The sequence below is a fragment of the Oryctolagus cuniculus genome, chromosome 1 (genome assembly GCF_051225735.1).
Source record: "Oryctolagus cuniculus isolate XC-2025 breed Fujian yellow rabbit chromosome 1, ASM5122573v1, whole genome shotgun sequence".
NCBI classification, from domain to species: Eukaryota; Metazoa; Chordata; class Mammalia; order Lagomorpha; family Leporidae; genus Oryctolagus; species Oryctolagus cuniculus.
Window position 1 is genome coordinate 60,564,169 of NC_142867.1, and position 18,839 is coordinate 60,583,007.

An 18,839-nucleotide genomic window follows, 5' to 3' on the forward strand; every position below is an offset into this window, starting at 1 on the left:
GATCAGTTTAAGTGCATAACTGATCATAAAGATAGGATTAAGTATAAAAGGGATCACATAAATAAGACCAAGTGTCTGCTAATAATAATAGATGGAATTAAAAAGGAGAGAATGATACAACATGGGAAGCAGGCCACACACCAGACTCATAGAATAGCAAATGTCCTAAATAGCACTCTGGCTTCAGAATCAGCCCTTAAGGCATTCGAATCTGGCTAAAAAGCCCATGAGAGTATTTCAGGCATGGAAAGCCAAGACACTCTGGCAAAAATTGACCTACATGAAGGATCTCTGTGAGTGAGATCCTGGTGAAAGAAGGAGCCATCAAAGAAGGAGGTACCTTTCTCCGAAGGGAGGAGAGAACTTCCACTTTGATTATGGCCTTGTCTGAATAACGTCGGAGTTTGTGGACTCAAAAGGCTTCCATAGCTTTGGCAGCTCATGACAAGAGCCTTGGGTGATTACTGATGTCATAAATAAGAGTGTCAATTGTTAAATCAACAACAGGAGTCACTGTGCATCTCTGTCCTTAATGTGTTGTACTATGAGAATTAACGGTAAAACTAGTCTTTAGACAATACTTTATACTCTGTGTGTCTGTGTGGGTGTAAACTGTTGAAATCTTTACTTAATATAGAGTTGTATATAAAGATAATTAAAATTCTGAATATAAAGATAAATAAAAATGAATCTTAATGAAGAATGGGATGGGAGAGGGAGTAGGAGGTGGGGTGGGAGAAGGGGTGGGAAGGCGGGTATGGAGGGAAGAACTGCTGTAATCCAAAAGCTGTACCTATGAAATTTATATTTATTAAATAAAAGCTTTCTAAAATAACAAAGAAAAAACTTGTGCCCTACCTGTGTCAATTAATATTTCCTCATCCAACTTCAAAATAACAACACGTCCGATTAACTTATAACTTCCACAAATGGGCAAGTTAAATAGCAGGTGCTAGATTTGATTTTTCATAGTACATTATCTCTGGGGGATTCAGTGGATTACTGTGAGAGCATCATAATTAACTGTATGGGGTTGATGCCATAAAGCTAGAGTAATAGTCTCAAGAACCATTCTCCAAGTCTCAGAGATCATTCTCACCATTGGATTGAATGGGAAGCTTACAGACCAATTAAAACATTTTTACCCCTTTCAAAGCTCTCAACTGCTACCCCAGATGAGTTAGTGATTGGGCTATTGTATATAGGGCCTGGTTCTCAGAAGCACTCTGTTTTGCTTCTAAAGTCCAGTGAAGAAAAATAGGAAAAGAAACATTTAGTTGGGTAATTTGTGCTGTGTAATATTGGTAAATTATGTCAATTGTCCTCAGGCAGCTGGGGGTGGAAGAGCCAATGCTGCTTTTTGCTTAGGTTCACCTCTCTCTCTTCCTCAGTTGAACTGATTAGTAACTTATCTCTTCTTTAGATACCAAACAAGTGGCAGTTATTTTTCCAACAAAATCTCAGAAGCAAGTACCATCCAACTAATGTAGTGCTAAATCTTCTACGTCAAATTATTTCCCAGCTGTAGATACTGTGTGGCTTGTAATGACTTTACCTTCTTGAGCCAAGTCCCAGATACACAGGGGGATGCTTATGCTGAGATAAAAGTTGTTGCAGGACTTCTGCTGTGTAAAATTTCCTGTAAGTCACCTGGAATTGTTGCCCATGGCATTTTGGTCAGGCCCATTTTCCACATCTATTTCCCAGTCCAGATGGTTGCCTGTGAAAGGTGGGGCATGCCATTCTCCAAAGACCTGCCCTGTCCTTAATCATATGGGAGACAAAATGCCTGGATCAGGGACTGTAGCTGAAAAAACCTGTATTTGCTCAAGGTGGAGGGCTGCAGTTCTTTGATGATGGCTTCTCAGGGTTTTAAGAATGTAAACTTAGTCTAGGAGGAGGCCTTCCTGAGACCAGAATCTATTGAATTCCTCAAGTTACAGGAGGTTCAACAGAGACTATCAAGGATAATTTCCAGGCTTTTTGCCTTTTGTACTATCAGTGTGGGAGAAGGAGCCCAACTTTCACATTCTGCCCATTGGCTGTAGCAACAATTACATCCTCCAAAATTCTGGGCACTTGCCCAACCTCAAATTCATCTTCATGCATAGTGCTCTGATGCACTCAGTGTGCATTGTACAAAATATATAATTGATTGATTTACTTGGTAAGTAGTTTTTCTGCTTCGAATCCTTTTAGTAGGGGATCTCTGTGTGTATTAGTTTCTTTGGGCCACTATAACAGATTTCTACAAAATCACCAGGAAGAGTTGTCACAGAAAGTAATTTATTTATAGCAAATAAGGAGACCCCAGGAAATAATTTACAAAACAATGACTTCATGAACAGGGAAAATGTGTATTGTTTTAGTTTGCCTTTTGTTACCTTAACTAAAATACCTGAGAGAAGCTTCTTTGGGAAAGAAAAGGTTTATTTCAGTTTACAGTTGGAGATTACAGGACCAGGTATCCCCATAATCTAGTACCTGATGGAGGCTAGTTAAGGCCAGTGTGGTCATGGTCATATCATGAGCCAGAAAGGGAGAGAGAGAGAGAACCTAAGCTGAACCTGAATTCCGGCAGTCAAACAACTTATGAGAATCACCCTCCAAAAGCATGCCCCCATTGACCCAAAGACCTCCTATTGGTCCCACCCCTTGAGGGATACCATCATTAGATCAATTCTCCATCCTTAATCCATCAACCATTGATGTTAGCACATCAGAGTTTAAATAGCTGCATGAGGTTTGGGGAGACAAACCCTACTGAACCCACAGCAGGTATCTTTTATTTTAGGGAGAAATGAATAGGTAAGAGGGCAAGGGCTTGTCATCACATGTAGGGGTGGGTGCATGTCCATGCAGGCAGATTTCAGAAACATTCTCCACCACAGGTTGCATATAATGGTCATAAAACTTGAGCTCCTCCTGTGTCAGATATCTAGCATTAAAATGAAGTAAAAGAAACTCTCAGACCCACCTGCATAGGCATTGCTCTTGCAGTAGCGCCTGGACCTCTCCTTGGAATGAAAACTAGAAAGACAACTTTGGAGAACATCTGGGGCTTTTAGGGTCTTTAAATAGAAATGAGCCACAATAAAGAGTTTTGAGCTGCTCAGCTGGATACATCACCATAAATTTAGTGGCTTAAAACAACAGAAAAATATGCCCTCACAGTTCTGGAGGGCAGAGCTACAAATACCAGTGTCAGCAAGGCCATGCACCTTTGGAAGGCCCTGAGGGAGAATCCATTCCATGACTCTTTCTTAGCTTCTCCTAGGCTTGTGGCTGTCCTCCAATCTCTGTCTCTGTTTTCACTTCATCTTCCTTGCTGTGACTCTGTGTTCTCTCTTTTCTTCTTATAAGGACACCAGACATTGGATTTACGGCTCCCCCTAAATTTAGGATGATGCCATTTCAAGATCCTTAATTTAATTTTATCTGCAAAGAACCTATTTCCAAGAGAGGTCACACTCACAGGTATGGGGATTAGAACTTGCACATATATTTTAAGGGTGCCCTCCTCAACCCATTAAAATGTAAAATACAAAAATGGCCATTTGAGTGAATAATATTCCTAATTCTCACCATAAAAGGGATCTCCAAACTTCTTGGTCATAATATGCCATTCCACAATCGTCCATCATTCTGGATATTTTGATTTTTGGAGTCAGGACAAATTCTCATTTCCTCTTGCCTCAAACTTACAGTGATTTTTAATTGTTAGTGGCACAGAGCTTTTTCATTGTGTGGAGTAGCCTTACCCCTTCCGTAGGCAGGATGTCTGTGACAAAGGGTGGAAGGTAGTGCCTGTCCACTGAGGCTCAGCCTCTGCTTAATGGTTTGCTCTGTCTGGAACTCACATTGTTACTTTTTATTCAAAGGTTAAGTCCTTAGAGGATGCCTCATTTTTTTGTCTGGGCAGCTGAAAGTGAGGGTCAGGGATGTTTCTTGTACAATGAACACACACACATTTCTAATTATTTTTCACATTATTTTTTCCATTAATAGTCAGACATTGTTAGGCTATAAGAGACAATGAGTTCCAATGCAAGCAGTCCAATACAAACACTTTCAATGCAAACAGTCCAGCAACCTCTGGAGAGTGCTTCTACTTGTATCCAGTAATAAAACAGCAATTGTTTTTGAAAGCAGTATAATTCTCAGGCCGGCGCTGCGGCTCACTAGGCAAATCCTCCACCTTGCAGCGCCGGCACACCAGGTTCTAGTCCCGGTCGGGGCGCCGGATTCTGTCCCGGTTGCCCCTCTTCCAGGCCAGCTCTCTGCTGTGGCCCGGGAGTGCAGTGGAGGATGGCCCAAGTGCTTGGGCCCTGCACCCCATGGGAGACCAGGATAAGTACCTGGCTCCTGCCATCGGATCAGCATGGTGCGCCGGCCGCAGCGCGCTGGCCACAGTGGCCATTGGAGGGTGAACCAACAGCAAAGGAAGACCTTTCTCTCTGTCTCTCTCTCTCACTGTCCACTCTGCCTGTGGGGGGGAAAAACACACAAAAAAACAACCAAAAAAAAAAAACAGTATAATTCTCAGATGCTGAAAGCATTGCCTTGGTCAAAAATCCTTGGCTTGGGCATTTGGCCTAGCAGTTAAGATGTTCGCATCGCATATTGGACTGCCTGGGTTTGATTCCTGGCTCTAGCTCCTGATTCCAGTTTCCCACTAAAGCAGCAGTGATAACTCAAGGAATTGTGTCCTTTCCTTCCACGTGGAGACCTGGATTGAGTTCCCAGCTCCCAGCTTCAGTCTGGCCCAGTACCAGCTGATGTGGGCATTTGGGGGAGTGAACCAGCAGGTAGGAACTCTGTCTGTCTCTGCCTTTCAAATAAAATAAAATTTAAAAAAACTGGGGGCCAGCACTTTGGCGTAGCAAGTAAAGCCTCTGTCTGTAGAGCAGGCATGCACACATATGGGCACCAGTTTGAGTCCTGGCTGCTCCACTTCTGATATAGCTTTCTGATATGGCCTGGAAGATAGCCCAAATACGTGGGCTCTTGCACTCATACAGGAGACCTGGAAGAAACTCCTGGTCCCTGGCTTTGGATTGGCCCAGCTCTGGCTGTTGCAGTCACTTGGGGAGTAAACCAGTGGCTAGAAGACCTCTCTCTGTCTCTCTGGTCTCTGTAACTCTGCCTTTCAAATCTTGAGTCTTCATTTCTGAAGTCTCCTGTGTCATAAAATTTTGATTAAATAATTCTGTTATGCCTTTCTCTTGTTAACCTGTGTTTTTTTATTTTTATTTTTTTATTTTAATTTATTTTATTTTATTTTTTTGACAGGCAGAGTGGACAGTGAGAGAGAGAGACAGAGAGAAAGGTCTTCCTTTGCCGTTGGGTCACCCTCCAATGGCCACCGCGGCCAGCGCGCTGCAGCTGGCGCACCGTGCTGATCCGATGGCAGGAGCCAGGTACTTATCCTGGTCTCCCATGGGGTGCAGGGCCCAAGCACTTGGGCCATCCTCCACTGCACTCCCGGGCCACAGCAGAGAGCTGGCCTGGAAGAGGGGCAACCGGGACAGAATCCGGCGCCCCGACCGGGACTAGAACCTGGTGTGCCGGCGCTGCAAGGTGGAGGATTAACCTAGTGAGCTGCGGCACCGGCCAACCTGTGTATTTTTTTATAACAGGGTCAGCTCTGACCCTTATGATGGGTAGGAAAGGTATCACATCTTTCTGCTTCTGCAGCCAGATCTGGGCCAGACCAGACCTGGGCCAGGCTGAAGCCAGGAGCTGTGAGCTTCTTCTGGGTCTCCCACTTGGGTGGCGGGAGCTCAAGCACTTGAGCCATCTTCCATTGCTTTCCCAGGCACATTAGCAGAGAGCTGGATCAGAAGTGGAGCAGCCAAAACTTGTATTGGTGCTCATATGGGATGCCAGTGCTTAAGGCAGTGGCTTAACCTGCTACACTACAGTGTTACCCGGTTTCATTCTATATTTGGGCTTAGGTTTGATGATTGACAGTTATTTAGAAATGTATAATCCAATGATAATAGATTGAGGAGTGAAACCCATCCTGGCCTGTAGATCTTCTTGGCCTCTCTGTGATGCCAGCATTCCATTCTCTTGGGTAAGGGGCATAACTTCTCTGGAATGAGGATCTTCAAGGGAGAAGGGAAAGGGAGTAGCCTTTTTAGGTTTTAGAGCTTGTCTAGGGGGAGAGGAATTCTAATTTCTATAATTTATTTTAGAGAAAAGGAGCTCTGATTTCTCTGCATTGCTTAGGAGAGAGAAAAACAAGGGGGATATAGGAGACTAGAAGAAAGTCAGAGAGATCTTGCTCTGACCTCTTGCCAGCTCTCCTAGTTCAGAGTACCCAGCATGCCAAAGAGCCAAACTTTGGGGCATCATTTTCGGAGCCCTTGGGCATTGTAAGTTGGAAGGAAAGATGAGACCTGAGGCCTCTGTGAGACTCTTCAGGTTCTATTAATTTTTCCTACAGAGACTTTCACACTGCAGAGAAATAACTGGAGAAGTTGCTATGGTTTGAACTGAACTGGCTCCCAAACTCATGCAAGATAATTAAACCGCTAAGTCACAAGTTAATGGTACTAAGAGGGCAGATACTTCATGCAATTTTGGTTTTTAGGAGAGGGGGCTAGTTGAAGGTCCTTAGGTCAATGGGACTGTGTTCTTGGAAGGCAGTTCTCATAGGAAAGCCTGAGTTGGGCCCAAATGCTCTCTCTGCTTCCTGACTTATGTGATTCTTCCTCCACACGTGGCTCTACCATTGCTATTTGCTGATGTCTCCAGATGCCTAATCCTTGGGACTGGACAATCTTTACCTTGAACTTCAGAACTATGAGCCCCCTGAGGGTGATCAGAAGCTAAAAGAGGCAAAGAACACTCATCACCAGAAGCTTTGTAAGGTACATGGCCCTGCCACGCCCTTGATTTCAGACTTCTTGACTTTAGTCTCAGGAGAAAACAGGTTTATTATGCTTTAAGCTGCCTAGTTTATGGTCCTTTGTTCTGGTAGTCCTGGGAAACCACATGGACCATCCCTAAATTACAATGACCTCATTTTGAATTTTTAGACTCTAATGATAGAGCAAAAGAAATATGTATCCAGTAGAAATCATACTGTGAGTTATGAATTTTGATCTTTTCCCAGTCTAGTGATGTGCAGAAAGATACTCTCTGGCAATGCTGGACAGGGGCAGTGAGCATGGCTCTCTGTCACGTGATCATGAGGGTAAGCACGCAACCCTCTAAAGTGCCCTGTGTTGCTAAGCTATGATGCTCGATAGGTTAGGCATACTAAATGTGTTTTTGAATTACAATAATGTCAACTTAGAATGGGTTTTTTGGGATGTAATCCCATCATAAGTCAAGGGGCATCTGTATACCCACTGATTAATCATCATCGACATTACAAGTATGTTGATACTGTAGGGACTCCCAAATGATCTCCATGCTAGTCAGTTTCTCTCTTACTATAATGAAATACCTGAAGTGGCCAACTTTCTAGAGGAAGAGGTTTATTTTGGTGCACAGTTCTTCCACATTCAGCTGACGAAAGCTGCTGTGGAGGAGCTCTGTGAACCTCTTGTGGTCTTGAGTGCTACCCAATTCATGAATCATTTTTTTGCTCAAATAAACTCTTTAAAAACTGAATGTCTAAGTTTATCTTCTATTTTTTAAAGAGTTACAGAGAGAGGGAGAGGCAGAGAGAGAGGTCTTCCATCTGCTGGTTCATTCCCCAAATGGCCGGAGCTGGGCTGATTCAAAGCCAAGAGCCATGAACCAGGTTTCCCATATGGGTGCAGGGGCCCACGCACTTGTGCCATCTTCCACTGTTTTCCCAGGTCATTAACAGAGAGCTGGATCAGAAGTGGAGCAGTGGGGACTTGAACTGGCACTCCTATGAGATTCCAGCACCACAGGTGGAGGTTTATACTACTATGCCACAGCACCACCCTCCCAAGTTTATCTTTTAACAGAGGGTATCCCTCTACATCCTTGTTTTCTTTTTTCACCTTCATCAGAAGCTGCTACATGACTCTTCCTGGGAATGACCAAGGTCACCTTACCACAGTTTCTATCTGGGCTTTGTTGACTCAGGCGTCCTTCTAGGGGGCCCATGCTATTTCTACTCATCTCATGGGCTTCCATTTTCCAATATCAGTCAGCTCCTATGGATTTTACACTTGAAGTTTTGGGGGATAAAGCTAGTAGAATCAACATTGGCTCTATTGGTAAGCTTTAAGGTCCTCCTTATTCTACACAATCATAGATATTTAGCAGGTCTTTGAAAATTACTCAAGTAGTTCTTTCAAATGCACTGAAAGATTTCCTGTGGTAGATATTTTTGACCCTCTAACCATTCCTAGCAGTACCAGATTTTTAAGATAAATACAGTTTCTTATCAAATCACCCATATGCCCCCAGAGAAGCTGAACATACCCTGCTCCAGGAGTAAGTCTAATTTATTAAAAGGTACTCCTTAGCTCTCTTCTGATTGGATAAGGAACTCGGGTCTAAGCCTTTCAATGCATGATACTTTCTTAGCCATGGAAGTGGTATCTGGAGTGGCCACGTAATCCAGGCAAGAGGAGGTTCTGGAGGCTTTTGGAACATCAGTGTCCTGAAGTTTTCAGATGGTCTCCTCTTTATTCTGTACCTTATTAAGATATGTGTGGCCTGGAACTGCCACAGCTATCTCACTACCAGCGGGAGAATAAAACTGAAATCAGGTGGTGGTGTTGGTGCTGCGGTGGGTGCTGCACACATGACCGAGAGAACTGTAGCCCACTTAATCATCACTCTACTAGAATATTTTCCACTTGTTTGAATTGGGTTTCCTGTTATTGAGAACAATCTGAGTTGGTGCTTTGGTTCCCTTAGTCTGAAAATCTTTTAACTGGCCCATCGCTGACTGGTCTCTCTGAACAAGTATAGCTACACTGGAAGAGACGGTGATTCCCACCAGGTTCCCAAGAGCATTCATTTTCTCTAGTTACAGGGAACAGGCTATATGACCTTGTACTATTTTAGCATTGACAGATATCCGGCGTTTGTTGCCCATTCTTTGCTGTAATTCTATGGAAGTCAGGCTTTAGGGCCTTTTGGGCCTCTGACACCGAGTTCTTCCAGAGTCTTGTCAAGTGCCCCCCACAGGCTGGGTGAGGAGACAAACAGGGCGAGAGGTCTCAGGATCAGTGTCAGAGCCAGGAGCTCAGCTTGCTGAGCATTGCTAGATAACGCACAGGGTTTTCCAAACTAACGACGTCAATTCGCGATCCGCGTCGTTAACTTGGTCCTTCAGGCTCACTCCCCCCTGCTGCAGCGGCATTTTCAAACCCTCATTCTCAGTAGGCACAAAATTGTAAGCTCGTGTCCCGAGCGGGTTGGGCAGAGCATCAGGCAGGAGCCACAGTCAACTCCCGTCAAAACAGACATACCAGCACCCAATCTAACCCTTTACAACCTTCCAAAGGTTGTAAAGCTTTCTCGTTTGTCCTCCAAGTTAGAGGTGCGTGAGGCAGGCGCTGCTGAGCTTTACCCTTGACGCTCAAAGAAAGAGAATTAGAGAAAGAAAACAGGATAATTCTACCCAGCAGGAAAAAACAGAGACGCAAGAAACAAAGCCGCCGGCTAAACCCTGGCAGTGACTGTTAGAAAATACCAGGGGATGCCCCGCCCGTTCCCTGTGCACAGTCAGGACTCGGGCCTCAGCCAGGAGAGTTCTCGCTTTGCGGCGGAACATTCCAGGGCCTCCCTGCCCACCGCGCCCAGCCTGGGGGCCGCGCAAACACGACTTTCAGCTACGTGGGAAGCCGAGGGCGGGCGCCGTTCTGGTTATCCTTTTGCCGCACTAACATAGTTTCTCTGCCCACTCGATGCAATAAATAAAAATTTCCGTGACTCGTCGTCCTTTGCCGTGGGAAGGGTACGTTCCAGAAAAAGGCACACTAGGGAATTGGGACGGGGGAGGGGAACGCAGACTCAGCGAGAGGGTTCGCGGGGGGCCGATTCTGGGCCAACTTGCTTCCCCGCGGGTCCTGGGGCGGAGCAGCAGCAGGGGGAGCGCCTCCAAAGGACCCTGCTCCTACATCCCGCCCCTCGCTCTCCCGCCGCCTGCAAAGGCCAACTCCGCCTGCCTGAGTCACGGCAGGGGCTGGGGAGGAGCCGGGGAAAGGCGGCCCCAGCCCAGAGCGCAGCCAGCGGCCGCGGGGAGAGCAGGCAGGGCGGTCTGGGATCATGGGGGAGAGCGCGCTGGAACCAGGGCCTGTGCCTGGGGCGCCGGTGAAGGGTCCCGTGCACGCCGTGACGGTGGTGACCCTGCTGGAGAAGCTGGCCACCATGCTGGAGGCGCTGCGCGAGCGGCAAGGAGGCCTGGCTCAGCGGCAGGGCGGCCTGGCGGGCTCGGTGCGCCGCATCCAGAGCGGCCTGGGCGCGTTGAGTCGCAGCCACGACACCACCAGCAACACGCTGGCGCAGCTTCTGGCCAAGGCGGAGCGCGTGGGCTCGCACGCCGACGCCGCCCAGGAGCGCGCGGTGCGCCGTGCCGCCCAGATGCAGCGGCTGGAGGCCAACCACGGGCTGTTGGTGGCGCGCGGGAAGCTCCACGTCCTGCTCTTCAAGGTCAGTGACCTCAGGCGTTCCCCCAATCCGGGGCCTCTTCCCGCCTCCGGGCCACCATCTGGGGACCACCCCTTCCCCAATTTGCCTACCCCACCCACATTCTGGACCCCGCCCGCCGAGCGAGGCTGTGGAACAAAATTCCAGAGTCGCGCCGACTTCCCACAACGAAGTCCCGCTTCTCTCTCCCACGCCTGGCCTTGCCAGGTCGCCCAGCTTAAAGCTCAGGAATGTGGTCCAAGTCCAGCCCATCCCCCAGTGGAGATAATGGGGGTAGCAGTGCGTCCGGTGCAATTCTCGGCCCGCTCCAGTTCGTGCCCACGAGGCCGCTAGCCTGATGTCAAGCCTCTATGTGGCTCCCAACTGCTTGACAAACCAAGGCAGTTCATTTGCAGCTCCTCCCCCTACCTCCCTCCCTTCCCTGTCTGCCTTTTCTTTCTCCCTCCAGCTGCCAAAATAAAGGGCGGGGCGGATTATCCTTGAGCATCTGAGCGAGTGTCAGGGTGATCGGGGTTAAGTGGCTGCCGGGTCAATGCTTTGTCTGTCACACGCAGGAGGAGGCCGAGATCCCAGCCAGTGCCTTCCAGAAGGCGCCAGAGCCCCTGGCCCTGGCCGACCAGTCCGAGCCGAGCCCAGAGCAGCCAGAGGCCGAAGTTGGCGAGAGCTCGGATGAGGAACCGGTGGAGTCCCGGGCTCGGCGGCTGCGGCGCACGGGGTTGGAGAAGGTCCAGAGTCTGAGAAGGGCCCTTTCTGGCCGGAAAGGCCCTGCAGCGCCGTCGGCCACGCCCGTCAAGCCGCCCCGCCTCGGGCCAGGCCGCCGTGCTGAAAGCCAGCCCGAAGCCCAGCCTGCGCTCGAGGCCGCTCTGGAGCCAGACCCTCCCAAGGACACCGAGGAAGATCCCGGGAGACCTGGGGCTGCCGAAGCGGCTCAGCTGGAAATACAGAGTGCCGCCTAGGGCTGGTGCTGCCTGCCCTCTCTGTGTCTGTGCCTTGTCGCAAAGTAAATTCTTTTGAGAGTGCTGCACTCACGCCCAAATAAGGAGCGAATCCTGTACCCACAGCCTGCACTGGCCCTCCCAGGCTCCTCACTCCTGCTTGCGCTAAGCTCAATAAAAGTAATTTCCTCGAAATCCAGGCTCTGTGTGCAGGGGTGAGGGTGGGGTTGGGAAGGCAGTAGGTGGATTAAGACCATGTTGGAATGGGGAATGTGGCTTCAGTGTTAATTGATATTTCTCCCCAGTGGCACATATATGATGGCCACTTGCTGCTCACTTTCCTCTTCCAGACGCACACTTTCTTTCTTAGCATCCAGGGCGGTGCTTTGTTGAAATTGCTCAGTAACCGTCCACTCATGGTTTTCCTCTTAGTCTCTTCTTCCTCTGCCACCTCCTGGAAGCTGAGTTTTCCGGGATTCACTCTGGGTCCTTTCCAGCTGATATTCACTCAGGCTTCTCCCAGCTGCTGCATACCAGCCAGATCACTGTCTTGAGCTGCAGTGGAAAAGTATTCTAGAAGTAGTGATCGTTCTTCCTTTTAGTTAAGTTCCATTTCAAGCCAACAGCTATTTATTGAATACTTACTATGTGGCACACCCTACCAGGCCTGGTTCAAACTTTCTCCCCATTTTGTGTTTTCTCTACCGGTGAACGGCTCCATCATTCACTCAGAAACCTTGGAGTCTTTGTTGGCTCAGCCTCCCTCACTCCTGTCCCCCAAGGAAACAGTTACCCCATTGATTTTTTTTTTTATTGTCAACACAGATTGTTTACTTAAGGCATTATATTTGTCCTTGTACATATAACACAGCAGAGCACAACAACACATGCCATCTGGCTCTCAAGATACAAGACACATCAGAACAGCAGTCCATGTCCACGGAATAGGGTCATCTCAGATGTCTTTACAACCGGTGTAGGTGTGAATTCAAAATTTCCACGGGTCCCTCTCAAGGACTCTTCTTTCACTTCAGTATTTTTTGTTACTTTATTTTCCTTCTACTTATAAGAAACTGACAGCATGTCATGTAATGTCCAATAGTCATCACTTGCCATGCCAGTTCCTTGAAATGTTACTGCCCATGACGCATGACCTGTACACTTTGTACAACAGAAGCTAAAAGATGTAGACATCACAATTTAACAGCTGTTTCAAAAACAGAAAGCAAAAATTCAGTTGCCAACTCTTAGAGGGTTTTATACATTATTAAGTAACCTATTATTGTTCCATGGTCTGAATTTAGTATTCTATCTTATTTACATGGCCTGAATTTTATTTCTTACTTGAGAAAACAAACTTCATTTCTAAACACTTATTTATCTTTTTGCAGTAGAAACAGTATTCTTTTTGACAAAAATGTCCTGGGAAAGAAAAACAAATGCCTTTCCAAATAGAGCACAAGTCTTCCTTAAAGGTCAGGGACAATGAGGACAGAGCAGCAGTTTTTAAAATCTCCTAAAAGCTACTGTTACGATGATGATGGCTTTGGCCGTTTTGCAGATGGTCCACCTGAACTAGTCCTGTTATCAATGTCACTGTCATCTTCTGCATCATCTTCATCACCACCATCCGAGGCCTCGTCTCCGGCCGCCGCCACCCGGTCCCGCGTCTCCCGCTGCACCAGCGGGCCCAAGAGCTCGGACACCAGCTCCCTCATCTGGGCCGCGCCCGCCAGCAGGCCCTCGAGGGGGTCGGCGTCACCCGGCAACTCACAAGGCGCCCGCAGCCTCTGCGGCTGCCCGTCCGGCCCCACGTACTCTCCCACCCCCCATTGATTTGATGTTTGTGATCTGCCCAGTTTTCTTAATTGCTGTAGCTACTGCCCCATTTCTGGCCCCCTCTTTCATCTGACTAGTATTTTAATTGCCAATCTGAGCACATCACTTTCCTGATTCAGACCCTTCAGTGTCTCCCCATCACCTTCAGAATGAGGCTGGAGTCTGAATGTTATCTTCAAGACCCTTTGTGAGTTAGTCTCTGCCTATGTTCATAGCCTTATCTTTTTTATAAATCTTTTTTTAAAAATTTACTTATTTACTTGAAAGTCAGAATTACACAGAGATAAAAGGAGAGGCAGAGAGAGAGAGAGAGAGAGAGAGAGAGAGAAAGGGGGGGGTCTTTCATCCACTGGTTCACTCCCCAGTTGGCCGCAACAGCTGGAGCTGAGCTAATCTGAAGCCAGGAGCTTTTTCCGGGTCTCCCACATGGGTGCAGGGGCCCAAGGACTTGGGCCATCTTCTACTACTTTCCCAGGCCATAACAGAGAGCTGGATAGGAAGTGGAGCAGCCAGGACTTGAACTGGTGCCCATGTGGGATGCCAGCACTGCAGGCAGCTGCTTTACCAGCTAAGCCACAGCACCAGCCCCTTGTAACCTTATCTTTTACCACTTCTCCTCATGCTACTGTGGCATCACATTGAACTAATACTCTGTTGTCATTCTACCACTCTGTAGAACTCAGCAAGGCACACCTGTTACAGGGCCAGGCACTTCTCTTTCTTGGTTTGGAGCTCATTTGCACACCTGTAAGTGCACCTGCACTGGTTGTGCTTATCTGTGGTTACTCTCCCCACCTTATTCCAGTCAACTCTAGCTCCTCTGCAGAAGGACTGTTTTACTCATTTCTGTATGTCCCACACCAAAGACTGTCACTGGCACACAACAGACCCTCATAGGCTCTGGGGAGAGTTACCTGCAGCAGGACAGCAGAGTATCATAGAAGAAAGGAAATGAGAATCAGGAGGGAGTGACCATGATGGGGAGAATAGTCCCTTTCCCCTTCATTCACCCACTGCCACATAAAAGCATTTTTGAATACTTCCTATGTTCTAGACTATTTAGGTCTTGCAAACAGCAAGATGAAGTAATCCTTGTATTCAAAGAGTTGAGAGTTTTCAGAAGGAGATAAAAACATTAATAATTAGAATTAATGATGTAAATGCTACAATAGTTCTATGCAAGTTATTTTGAAAGCAAAGACTTGGCCAATCCAAAGGAGGAAAAGTGGGGGATATTTAAGGAAATAGTGGAAGAAGTAAATAATGAAATGAACAACAGGAATGGTCAGGGGTAGTCAAACTCAGTAGTTCATAGTTTGGATTCTCAGTTACATCATCTATAAAAGGAAATAATGCTAGCCCCCAAAGGAATGTTCAAGGTTAAGTGACATAAGTAGAGTGCCCAATACAGTGCCTGGGACATAGCTTCTGCTCCATAAATTTCAAGTATATTCATTCACTCAAAAAATATTTACCAAGCTCTTTGTGTAAGACAGGCACTATTTAAAAAGCCGAGGATATGGTGGCAACATAAGAAAGGCAAGATTCCTGCTTTTACAGAGCTAAATTCTAGTAAGAGGAGGTGGGTAACAAGTTCACATACAAGCCAAATACACGTAGGAATGAGAAAGGCCTTCTCATTATGAGCTCTGGAGAAAGCAGGTTAACAGTACAAACAATGGCTGCGGTGTGAGTGAGGTGAAAACACTGGGATTAACGGTGGAACTAGAGTTACATGCATGGGGTACACCTTGATACTCCAGTTCAAATAGTGTCACATATTTTATTTTCATGGATTCAACTAGGAGAGTTTACTCCCACACCTGTCACTATTGGTGGAAAGTCTATTATTAGTTATTTTAGTTACCCTCCCCTTTCCTAGATTGCAAACTTCTACCAGATTGTAAAGCTCACCATCTCCTGTTTCCCAGGCTTCGCATGTCTCTGCTGCTATTGCTCCAGATGACCACACGATGTCACTGTCGGGCCTGTTCCTAGTTGATGCCGCATCTAACTGGGGGAAGTCAGCCTGTCCAGCAGTGTGTGGGGATGGAGGGTGGAGAGTAAAGGGGAGTGAAGGTAGAGAGGTTGTGAGGCACAGGAGATCTTCCCTGGAGGGCAGTGCTGACGTCACTGCGTTTCATCTGGAGGAAATTCAGGGCTCCTCCTGCAGGCTCGCAAGCCTCAGTGCTCAGACTGCCATTTTCCCTCATTTTCCCTTCAAGATTCTGTATCCCAGAGGGGCTGGCGAGAGCAGGCTCAGTTCCATATCCTCAAGAATTTGTTTTTCTAATTCCCTGGGAATCTACCTCTTTCAACCTACAAACAAAGTTAAGAGCCCAGCTGCACATTTCCCACATAAAACGTCCTGGCTCCTAGCCCCTAGAAACCCAAGGACTTGGCAAACTAACGAGGAAAAAGAGAATGTTATTCTTTTTACCTTCCTGATTGTCTATAGCAGCAAATACTAAATCAAGTTAAAACACAATTGGTTCAATTCTTAATAGCTCATTTTGTTACATTATGTTCTCCGTTGTCACTGCTGTGGTTATTATTATTAATATGATTATAAATTAAGGGGAGTAGAGACACTGACACAAAGTACCAGCTTGTCCTCCAGCACATGTGAATTCAGCTGCTTTAACAGGTGGAAGGTACACTGATAGGTCACTGAAATTCAGAGCTGGTTCTTAGCTCTTCAGGCCAGAAGGGAAAATTTATTACAGGTTTCAGCCTGATTAGGCTGATCTGCAATAACCAAACTCAGAAAATGCTGATTAATCTGGGTGCTGGCTTCACTGATTTCCCTAAGTTCACTGGCAAGTGACTGGAATAATCAAGCTAGCTAGTTGCAGCAATTTTCATCCTGCAACAAGGTCTATGTTGGAAGCCAATGTAAGATCTTAAAATATATGGAAATATACAAAGGGCAGGATCACCTAAACTGGTATGGACATTTTCTGTTGTGATAGTCCTCCTATGTAGGTAAAAATGTATCCATTCCTGGTAAGAATATTTTCCCTTGTTCAGCACTGGAGATGCCTTTGCCTTTGCCTTTCCTTGTTGTGAGTGCAGGAGTCATGTAAGCTCAGCATTGAAGACAATTCACAAGCCATATAGTCAATCCCCTCTCCAATGATAAAATGACCTCTACCATCTTGCTTCCTATCCTTAGCTGATTTGTACCTTAAAAAGTCCAGTAACAAGGAACTCACCACCTCTCAGGTAACTCCATTTTGGGATAACTTAGAGTAATAGAAAACTTTTCTTTACACTGAAATTAAAAGCTGTCCCTATATGTGCCTCCGGCAATGTCTATCCAATAAGATTCCTTTGTTTTTAGATTTATTTATTTATTTGAAAGTAGAGTTACACACAGAAAGGAGAAGCAGAGAGAGAGAGAGAGAGAGAGAATGTCTTCTATCCACTGGTTCACTCCCCAGATGGCTGCAATGGCTGGAACTGAGCCAATCTGAAGCCAAGAGCCAGGAGCTTCTTCCCAGTCCCCCACATGGGTGCAGGGGCCCAAGCACTTGGGCCATCTTCTGCTGCTTTTCCAGGCCATAGCAGAGAGCTGGATCAGAAGTGGAGCAGCTGGGACTCAAACCGGTGCCCATAAGGGATGCTGGCACTGCAGGCGGCGGTTTTACCCACTATGTCACAGGGCTGTCCCCAAGATTCCTTCATTTCTATGGCATATTTGTCCTTGGAGTTTAACTCCAGCAGGGCCCACAGGATTGACTCTTATGGGATTTCTCCTATATTCTCTTATTTAGACCAAATATTACTGATTTGTACAGCTATTCTTTGTGATATGTTCCTTTATGCGTTGGCCATTCTTTTGTGAATTATTTTGGTTTACTTGTATCTGTTTTAAATAGTGAAGTATTGAGGTCATGGAAAAAGCATGACTTCCAAAGTCAGAGACATCTATCTGAACTTGGCTACTGCTGAATTACAATTCCTTTTTCCCAACACTATTACAAGAATTAAATAAGATTGTTCATTCACTCATTCATTCATTTGATATATGTTGTTCTAGGCGATGGAAGTAGATGGTGTATTATAAAGATAAGGATACTACCCTTACGGAATCATGTTAAACTGGAAGCTTTTAATAGAGCGTCAGATAAGTGCTTCGATGGGAGACGTCTAAGTGCTATAGAAATATAAAAAAGGGGCCTCTAGCCGAGCAGGCGTGGCAGCAGTAACAGAGGTCTCCTGAGCAGAAATAACCTTCCTTTTAACTGGATTTTCTCTTTCATGTATTTTCTTATCATGTTATTTCCTTTTTTAAAAAAGATTTATTTATTTGAAAGTCATTGTTACAGAAAGAAAGGCAGACACACACACACACACACACACACACACACACACAGAAGTCTTCCATCTGCTGATTAACTCCTTCAAGTGGCTGCAGTGGCCAGGGCTGAGCCAGGCTGGAGCCAGGAGCTTCATCCAGGTCTCCCACACGGGAGGCAGGGCCCAAGCACTTGGGCCATCTTATGTCACTTTCCCAGGTGCATTAGTTGGGAATTGGGTCAGAAGTGGAACAGCTGGGATATGAAACCATGCTAACCTGGGAAGCTGGCATTGCAGGTGACGACTTTGCTATGCCACAATGCTTGCCCCTTGTTATTCCTTTTTATGCAAATTTCCCAAATGACTGTTGAAAGTGACCCAAGGTATTAGAAAACTACTTATCTGAGTATCCCATTGGCATATTCAATCAGACATATATAAAACTGACCCATCTTTCCTCAAAAGTCAAGATTCTCTTCTATATTTACCTTATAAAGCGTTATAACCAAAAACACGACCCTGCACTGGCACCCCTGTCCTAAACCCCATCTCCAATGAATCATCAAGTCCTGTAGATTCTTTATTAATGACTTCTGTGATTTTTTCTCTCATAAATAACTCCAATAAATTCGGGGCCACTATGGGTACCTGGGAAGAAAGGCTGTGCCCTGGAAGACAGAGCTGAGAAATGGAGAGAAGTTGAGCCTCAGGCCTTACTTGTTGGTAAAACGGAGCAAACGATACTCTCTACCTTGTAGGTTTGTTGTGAGTTCAATGAGTGAATCTGTGTAAATTGCTCGGAACTGTGCCAGAAAAGTGAGAGCTTAATGTTTGTTACTTTGTTGCAATCATTTGATACCTAAATTAAGTCATGCAGAAAATCAGTTCTTACCACAGATATTTTTACTAGATAAGCAAAAAAAGTGTGTTTTGCCTAGACCTAGTTCTAAGTTTTTTAAGTATTTGTTTTTTTTTTCTCTGCAACTGAGAGTTCCAATAGATATAGCCCCACTGACACCCCCCAAAAAAACATTGAAAGCAAGGACAGCATCTTACTTAACTTTGTATTCCAGCACCTAACAGTGTTGCACAGAGTAGGCACTTACTGAATATTTGAAAGGTAAGTGCTTATACTTGTGAGGTGCTAGGAACACAAGGGTGAACAAGAAC

General features: G+C 46.1%; 1 protein-coding gene and 1 pseudogene across 2 annotated transcripts; one reads left to right on the forward strand and one right to left on the reverse strand.

Annotated features, from left to right (window-relative positions):
* Positions 1-10,163: 10,163 nt before the first annotated feature.
* CAVIN3 (caveolae associated protein 3) lies at positions 10,164-11,723 on the forward strand. The gene is made up of 2 exons (XM_002708757.6): positions 10,164-10,596; positions 11,148-11,723. Exons 1-2 carry the CDS (start codon positions 10,213-10,215, stop codon positions 11,547-11,549), a joined length of 786 nt encoding a protein of 261 aa, XP_002708803.2. The 5' UTR covers positions 10,164-10,212; the 3' UTR covers positions 11,550-11,723.
* Positions 11,724-12,329: 606 nt separating this feature from the next.
* Positions 12,330-17,465, reverse strand: LOC138846013 (EKC/KEOPS complex subunit GON7 pseudogene; annotated as a pseudogene). The gene is made up of 2 exons (XR_016214346.1): positions 17,458-17,465; positions 12,330-13,379 (listed from the first exon to the last, which is right to left on the reverse strand). The product of XR_016214346.1 is annotated as an EKC/KEOPS complex subunit GON7 pseudogene (transcript).
* Positions 17,466-18,839: the final 1,374 nt, after the last annotated feature.